The sequence below is a fragment of the Conger conger genome, chromosome 13, assembly GCF_963514075.1.
Source record: "Conger conger chromosome 13, fConCon1.1, whole genome shotgun sequence".
Taxonomy (NCBI): Eukaryota; Metazoa; Chordata; class Actinopteri; order Anguilliformes; family Congridae; genus Conger; species Conger conger.
In genome coordinates this window covers 667,621-676,920 of record NC_083772.1, presented here as the reverse complement: position 1 = coordinate 676,920, position 9,300 = coordinate 667,621, and the positions used below count along the sequence as shown (strand labels likewise).

Here is a 9,300-nt window from a genome sequence, read left to right as displayed (position 1 = left end):
CAACTTTCTGATTCTCATAGAGCATTTTAAATTGGTAGCCTCTTTTAAAAATGACAAAATCATAACGTTTTGAGTAAATACACGACAAAACAAAATGTTAAATATCAATAATATTAGATGGGCTACATGTGCATGTAAAAAAAGAGAAGAAAAGAGGAATGTTGTGTACAAATATTCTAAATGTAGCCTATTTCTGTAGATCCATTTTTGTATTATTATATTTGGGGTTCTTTCATGAATAATGAACCGAACGGTTATGAATTAAAATCGCAGCAGAAAGCTCAGCTATGCCGGAAGAGTGGTTACATGATTTTCTGTTGTGGCCCATAATAAGTGGCCGGCGTATTCTCACGGAGCCCACCGAGACAGCGGTGCATCCAGCTCGGCATCGGCCACCTGTAATGCCCGCAGGCACTGATATCGGAAAACTTCTCGCACGATTTAGATATTTATTATTGTTTACATTGCGAAATATATGAAAATAGTACCCTATGAGAAATGAAGATTATTTTGGAGTTTTGTTCAACTTTTAATCGTGCAAACGTCGTTTTCGAGTTGCGTTTCGTTTGCGTGAGTGTGTGTGTGTGTGTGTGTGTGTGTGTGTGTGTACAGATGTCAAAATGAGTATTGCACTACAATAACAGTTCTTCATAGCTTTGCACTTTTGGCGGAATGAAAAGAAAACCAAATTAATTTAAGTTCTAATCAAACAGGCATTATTGTCTCGTTCCGTAGCATACCTTTAGATTGCACTGCTGATTTAAAAGAAACTGGACAGAGGAAAGGGGTTTTGCATTCCTTTGGTTTTTCCTATGTTTGTTCAATAATTAATCCAGAAAACAAGAAAACAAGAAACCCGAACTTTCCTATTTTTTATCCTATTAAAATGAACAGATGTTATGAACCAGTTCCACTGAATTTCACATGCACGCGCACACATATACAAAGAGAGAGAGAGAGAGAGAGAGAGAGAGAGAGAGAGAGAGAGAGAGAGAGAGAGAGAGAGAGAGAGAGAAACGGCCGCTTCTATAAAATAAATATATACGTTAAAAGAAGCAATATTGACTAAATATTAAAAACGTTCAGATGAGCAAAAAACATGTATCACCAAAATATTTGCGTCCATGGTTTTACTGTAGCCTGATGCCCCCTGGACCGCGAATGAGTGGCAATCAGCGGAAATATAATAAGGCATTACGACAGGGACCACCTTTCAAAGACACATGTTATGGAGCGGTATTTTTAGATTATATTATTCACATCGCATTCCGAACGTATTAGGATATGAGTGCAACCAGTAATATTCAATTTTGTTTTCCAAATCAATAACGATAGATCAATAAAGACTTTTCCGTGCCCTGATTTCAGTTACTGAATCAGCGTGGTATTTGACTCAGATGAACTTCAGTGCAAACGGGGGGAAACGGGCAGAAAAACGCTGCAAGTGAAAATAACGAATGCCCAAGACTCCAAAGAACAGACATCATCCATAATTAATTAGGCGAATTGTTGGAAACTGTGTGAGGAAATAATATTTAGTATAGATTATCAATAAACCTACTTAATTTTGCATCACAGTTACAAATGATTTCATATTGTCTTGCATGGCGTATCCCATTTCGTGTCATACTTGGTCTTACTAAATAGCTGCGTCCCCAAGGCATTCATTTACCTTCACCGCAAGTCAACCATTATTTATTTATTTTGCAAATATGTAATTATTTCGGTACGCGGTTAGTTTAAACGGCAGTAGCCTAATTAACAACCCCAATGGCGATACATAAAAACACAGTTGAACAAAACGTTTAGCTTATGTTTACAAACTTTAAAGGTTTCATGTTCCATCGAGATTAAATAAAATTATTATTTGTCACCTATTATCGGATAGACTCCTGCTTGCGCATGATTATAGGCTAATTCTTAAGGCAATAACATTTCGGATATTATTATTATTATTATTATTATTATTATTATTATTATAATTATAATTATTATTATTATTATATTATTATGTTATGTTGTTGCCGTCATCATCATCATTATAATAAGTATAGTAATAAGCAGTGTTTTTACAATTGTGTGGAAAAATTACAACACGTGTACTAATAGCCTACGTGTATCATTCATATGAGTATAAAACATATTGGTATTATTATTATTATTATTATTATTATTATTATTATTATTATTATTATTATGTTGCTGTTTGTTGTTGTTGTTACTGTTGCTATTGTTGTTAGTATTAGTTCATATACCAATATTGATGTGCGCATATGTTTTTTTTGTGAAGAAGAAAAAATGACAATTATATAAAGCTGATTAATTTAATTTATAATTAATTTTACAATCTATTATAAGTGGGAAACTATTTGGCATAGGCTGCTACATAAATAGCGTGTGTTCATGTGTTGTAGCCTATATCTATGAAGTATTATTCTCATACACAGAGTCGGTGAGACTGCTGTTTTAACAGTAGTTCGTTGTCCTTGATGTGATGCGCATCCTATTTTTATTCCGCGCGCCCCGGTCCTCGCGGCTCCGCTCTTTACCTTCCGCGCGGCACCGTCGCTGTCGCTTTTTTCCGGATCAGAGAGATTTTGAGGAAGCTCTCCTCCCATGTGCGCCTTTCTGCGAGAGCTTGTCATTTTCAGTTTTAGCCACACCCCTGCAGAGATCCAGCCCATCTCCCCGGTGTTTAAAAAACTAACTCAGGACAATAGCAACGAATCCACGCTTAATTAAATTAATTAGTCCTTCTTGTCAATCTTGGATTAATGGCCAATAGCAAGCTCGTAAGAATGATCTGAAATCTGAAGGGTTGATAATGTTTTTTTTTCGCCCTGTCAGTGTATGGAGACGGAGCGGGGGCTCATCCTGGCTTCCTGTGGGGAGGTAATTTGCACGGATCAAGGGGCAGGCATTGCAAAGTATAAATAGTGTGACTTCAATAGCTGATCAGCAGCAGGTCTGAACTCCGCAGCAAGAAGAATTGGCCACGATCTTACACATTTAGCTTAGCGAGATCTAGAGTTGGCAACAACATCACTTCGTATTTAGGTCGACGAAAAGAAACGCTGTTGATGTCTTATCGTAGGCTGTGGTGGAACTGAGAAAGAGAGAGTGAGAACGAGAAGGGAAGGTTTTTTTTTTTTGGAGCAGTGATGGAAGAACTTACCGCTTTTGTGTCGAAGTCTTTTGATCAGAAAGTCAAAGAAAAGAAGGAAGTTATAACGTATAGGGAGGTGCTGGAGACCGGGGCAGCACGGGGCAGAGAAGCGCTTTCCGCTGAACAGAGTCGGGAGGAGGTGAACGCTATTTCCCGCGGAGGCGCTCGATCGCCGGGCAGAGAGGCGGACATGCTCGGGTCAGAGCGAAGCAGGGATGCGGGCAGCCCGAAGCTCATGGATGGTAACTGGCTATTTATGTTCCGCTGTTATTCTCTAACGGTTACTGCGCGGATTTTAGAGGTGTGAAGAGTAGAGATAAGATGCATCTTCCCGGAACAAAAAAATGTTTTCAGCCTTCGAAATATAATGTTGATTCTTCACGCTGAGAATCGCGTAAGAGGCTGGACTTGCACTTGTTTTTAAACAGGCCTGCTTTGAGAAAAAAAAGCCTGATTTTGTAAACTTTGATTGTCGTACAGGATAAAGTTTAACACTTAATTTCTTGAGATCCTCCTAATCCCCTAACAATTTACATAATTTCAGTTTTTCATAATTTTGCAATAAACGCGCATTTGAATGGAGAGTATCTGCATATTCATATTTTGTATTTACTTGGAGGTCATCGAAATATTGCATATGGTGATGCAAACAGTTCACGTGTGTCGGCTATTTCATAGAGAATACACCGCTTTAACCCTGAGTCACTCGGTTACAGACATCCAGTACCTGAACATTATGACAATATCGCATAAATTCGTGTTTAATTTACAGATATGGGCAATATTACATATGCACCTGTTAAAGCCACTGTTGGGACATTAGTGTCCGGGTTGCGAGCTTTGCATTAGAAACGCGGCCTTGGCGGCAGAGGGTAAACCGCGATTCCGCGTCTTCAATGGAAGTGCATTTAGTTACAGTTAACAGGGCATACATTAAATGCTCAAATATATATTTTCTCTGACATGAAACCGTAAGCACCGATTAACGTTTCTCATTCCTATCATTAAAACAAATGTTAACACAATGGAAATTGCAAGGGATTTCGTTTCGTGGTGAAATGAGTATGGTTATTAAAAAATAAGAAACAGTCTGTAATATGAACATTAAGAAATATTTTGGTCTGAATACATTTATGTACAGTTACAGTACTTGCAAATGAATTACATAATAATAATAATAATAATAATAATAATAATAATAATAATAATAATAATAATAATAATATTTCCCCCCGGTTAAAATAATCATCACTATTTCGACTTAAAATATACAAGAATTCCGAAGCATAATTCACAAAAATGAACTCAATTGAAATGACAAAACGAGGCCTGTCAGTGCAACAAAATAATTGTTTTTACAAGATTAATACAAGAATAAAATAGAACGAATTGAGCGGAAATTCAATAAAATAAAGGATCAAGCATATTACTGACCTGGCTACACGTTTACTCGCGAATTCTACGGGCACGTTCGTGTATGCAGACATAATCCATTAAAGTAAAAATGTATTTTTGATACAGTAACTGTCATTATTATCGTCACCATTTAAAGACTCAGTCAGTATTCATCTTCACCCGAGGCTGGGATAAACCCCGAGTGATCATCCGCTGCTCTCGGACATCCAATAGTGAGCTCCTGTATGCATATTTATAAGGAGTTAATTATTTAAAAGCTCTCCGTAAGACTACAAAATATCAGAGCCTGATATTGGTGCGGTGCTAAAGCAAATCATGTTTTGAGAGCTGCCATGCGCGTGTAAATTCGAGGTTTGGAGCTCGGCTCCTTCGCTTATTTTGTTGTCCCTTCTGTCAGGTAATACGGATATGAAAGAACGAAAAGAGGATTCCAAACCAATGGAGGACGAAACACAGACTAAAATCAAACAGAGACGAAGTCGGACTAACTTTACTCTGGAGCAGCTGAACGAGCTGGAGCGCCTGTTCGACGAGACTCACTATCCCGACGCGTTCATGCGCGAGGAGCTGAGCCAACGGCTCGGGCTGTCTGAAGCGCGCGTCCAAGTAAGCCGCTTTATATTTATTTTGGGTTTATTCTGCAACATCTTTGCTATGACTAAAGATAATTCTGATTCCTGGACAATGTTATGGGTGCATGGAGTCCAAATCACTCTAAGTCCAGTTAAACAAGGTTTGATTTAGGATGTAAATATAAGAGAGGCTACCTGCCCGCGTTCAGATAGCTTTACAAGTGATTTTTACGCACAGAGGTGCGTTCGTGTGACACGTCTTCAGAGCAGAAATGCATTGACATTGCTATTTATATTTTACAATGAATGTGCTCGTGACCTCCGTTTAGGACTGGCCTGTTTTTAAAATACACAACCCTCAACATCACACCACCGTGTGTTTAAATTAATTTAAATTCAGTTTTGGGGAATGTAGACTATAACACGTTTATAAAGTAACATGCACAAATGATGCGCATGTATCCCAGAAGAAGAGAGGGAGTGTGTATGTGAGAGAGAGAGAGAGAGAGAGAGAGAGAGAGAGAGGGAGAGAGAGATGGTGAGAGAGAGGGAGAGCTTTTAAGTCCTGTAATTAATTAATGTATTTCTGGGATTTGGCGTGATTTTCTTTTTCTTTTTTAATATATCAGTTATATTTTATTACATTTTACGAGAAAATAGCCTATATAAAATTATCAACAATATTATATTTTCCTTTTCAATAAATCTGCATGAACATGTCACATAATGCGCATGCATGCTGAAGAACTGAACAGGTTGTAACTCTTTCTGTGCGTTTGGGTAAGCGCTGGTCCCTCTGACGTAACTGCGCTCCCCTCTTTTGGGTGGCAAGGCCATCTGTACGGAAACATAATAACAGAGAGGGGGTACAATCTCTGTGTAATGAGAGAAGGCCAGCCGAGCCGAACAATGACAATGAACATAGACACAGAATCTGCGCTGATTTATCAAACCCCATAATATCTCATTTCAGCCGCGGCTTTCATCCCGTCTGTCTGTCGCACTGAGCTCGAGAGACGGCTCACTTATTATTTCTCTTAACCGCATTGGATATTTTTGGTCTTTTAATAAAACCATAAAGCGCACACAAAACGCCCCTAAAAAGTTGAAGCAGCTCTTTCTCCTCGCGCTATAGCTGGATTTGCACCAAAGCGCATTGTGTCCCAGCGCGCGGAGCAGCGCTCGAGGATTTACATACATTATGCATCATTTTACCCAAATAAAGATCTGATGTTCCGTTTTCAATAAAATAAAAAAGGGGGACTACACTGCAGATTAAGTGGATCTCACAGAATACTGATATGCCACACACGCTACGAATGATCACAACCTGAAATTAGTCTGCAGAGCCGCGCAATGGGTTGTTCTGTTTATAAGCAGCAATATAATTTTATTTGCGTGGGCACGGATTCTGGATGCACGGGAGTACATCCCTAAATGTAAAATTTATGGTGTATGCTTGATCGTTATCGCTGTCCGTTTTTCATTTTAGTCTGTGTTGAGAGAAAACGGATTTTTTAAAACGCCCAAAATGAAACAAAACATATTTCCCGGGTCAATGTGTCCCCGCTTTGTGTGGGGATTGAAAGCAGATTATCATAGTAATGACGTTTAATCACCCATCCCTCGTGCCCGAAAATGGACATTTTTTAAATCAAGTAATACAGAGAAATTGCGATCTTCAAAATATCTTGATACCGGACATGTTCTGACGGTAATTAAACTAAAACTGTACGGCATTAAATGCTTCAGTAACATAAATTTTCTTGCAGATAAAGGTAATTAATTTTACCGGCCACTAATGAGCGTGTTCGGCTCAGATCGCGTTGCTCAGATGTCTCGAGCCGTAATCACACGATGGTATTCGATATCAGAGTCAGTTTCGCTCTTCTGGGACGCTAATCTATCGAAAGATGAAACCGTGCTGAGAAGGTAATTTATTATGGCCAAATTTAGGCGGCAAATTTCGATCAAACGCGTTTCCTTTCTCAGTACTTATTTACTCATTTTGTTTCATTGGTCCTGTTTTCACTTTTGTTTTGGCTTTTTACACTCGCATGTTGTAAATGTGATAATTATAATCAGAGGTTAAGCGGCATTAATATTTCAGTGGTCTTATGGGATATTGTTTTCTGCGGTTGTTGTCATTTTGAGAGGAATTACACGCCCTCACAAGAGGCTGCCAGTCCCGGCGCTGATGAGTCTGTGTCTCCGCAGGTCTGGTTTCAGAACCGGAGAGCCAAATGCAGAAAACAGGAGAACCAGCTACACAAAGGTGAGCACTTCCGCGTGTCACAACTCAATCTCTCCTGTTAAATTATCATAAGCCTAAGTAAATAAGTAAACACATACAGACATAAATAAATATGTACGATTTTATTTGCTTGTAAAATATGAGCGAGAGTAGTTGTTGAAACTGCAAGCACATAAACACACATACACACATACAAAAACATTCACACACACACACAAACACAACATACACCCAACATACACACACACACAAACACAACATACACCCAACATACACGCGCACACACACAAACACAGCACACAGGCACACACACAACATATATTCACACACACAGAAATGTACACACACAAACATTCAAACACACATGCACATACCCAACACACACACGTGTGCATACACAAACATTCACACACAAACACAACACATAGGCTACAAACACATAAACATTTACACAAACACACACACACACACACACACGCACACACACCTTAAGGACTGATTTGACTTATAATGAAATCTCATAACAACCTCAATCACAAATTAAACCCCATGGATTTAGAATATTTTAATGTTTAAAAAACACCAGCCCTTTCAGTCCTGTATAATTATCCATTGTTCTAATCAAATTATAATCATTCAAATGTTCTCGAGCATTCCTGCTTTGTTCGCATAATTTATTGATCAGCATTGTGGCTAAAGATAATGTCATCTCGCCACTCGGGTGTGTATGTTTGTCTCCACCGTGTTGAAACAGGTTTTGAACATTAATTCGTTCCTCTTCTCTTTCAGGGGTGCTCATCGGGGCGGCGAGTCAGTTTGAAGCGTGTCGCGTGGCGCCGTATGTCAACGTGGGCGCGCTGCGCATGCCCTTCCAGCAGGCAAGTGCCGTTTGATGCGCGAATCCCAGAGCGGCGCGCGGCGTCTTGGCAGAGTTTTCCCACCAACTGGAACACCGGCGTTCCTGGAAAAGTTTCTCCTGTAGGCCCACGGAAACAGGCGAATGTAGTGATTATTGCATTTACCAGTAGGCTATTACCGTTGCTAAATTATTACTTTATCTGCTAACTGTGTTTATTATAAACATTTATATCAACATTTAATCATGTTATTTAGCTAAAATGTTATACAGACGACTGGCTAATGGTGTGCAGCTTCTGTTGAGGCATAGAATGCTCGGGTTACTCGCTGTGGGGTGGGTGAATTGTCACAGAAAGTGCTGTTTGAAAGATATTTGCCAGCATCCCTCCAAAAAGTTAATGTCTCTCTCCCCTCTCTCCCCGTCCGTGCGTCTGTAGGATAGTCACGTGCCGCCCTTCTCCCTACAGGTGCAGGCGCAGCTACAGCTGGACAGCGCCGTGGCGCACGCGCACCATCACCTGCACTCGCACCTAGCCGCACACGCGCCCTACATGATGTTTCCCGCGCCACCCTTCGGGTTGCCCCTGGCGACCCTCGCGGCCGAGTCGGCCTCAGCCGCCTCCGTGGTGGCCGCAGCCGCCGCGGCGAAAAACACGAACAAGAACTCCAGCATCGCGGACCTCAGGCTGAAGGCCAAAAAGCACGCCGCCGCGCTGGGCCTGTGACACGCGGACGCGCGCACGGAGGAGAGAGGTCTGCGCGGCAAGGCTGAACAGCAAAAAAACAAAAGGCGTACAATGTGAAAGCGAGGACCTTATTTATGCTTTTCAAAAATGAAGGATAAACAAGTATAGGATATCTATAAAGATAGGCTATTTATAAAATCAAACTGTGAAATCGAACATAATTTTGGATCCCGAAGGCAAGAGGTGGAATTGATGTATTTACCCAACTTCTGAAGACGACGTGGGAACAGAGGCGAGGCGGTGAGGAGAGGCAGAGGACTGACAAACCGGGGAGAGGAAAAGATGTCT

At 40.3% G+C, this 9,300-nt stretch overlaps 1 protein-coding gene across 3 annotated transcripts; it reads left to right on the top strand.

The window, feature by feature from the left end:
• Positions 1-2,983: 2,983 nt before the first annotated feature.
• shox2 (shox homeobox 2) lies at positions 2,984-8,991 on the top strand. 3 transcript variants are annotated; one of them, XM_061218297.1, is made up of 5 exons: positions 2,984-3,408; positions 4,980-5,188; positions 7,372-7,429; positions 8,198-8,286; positions 8,734-8,991. In XM_061218297.1, exons 1-5 carry the CDS (start codon positions 3,162-3,164, stop codon positions 8,989-8,991), a joined length of 861 nt encoding a protein of 286 aa, XP_061074281.1. In that variant the 5' UTR covers positions 2,984-3,161. The 3 variants fall into 3 exon arrangements, with proteins under 3 accessions (XP_061074281.1, XP_061074280.1, XP_061074279.1); XM_061218296.1 differs by having other exon boundaries at positions 8,704-8,991; XM_061218295.1 differs by having other exon boundaries at positions 8,198-8,292; positions 8,704-8,991.
• The last annotated feature ends 309 nt before the right edge of the window (positions 8,992-9,300 follow it).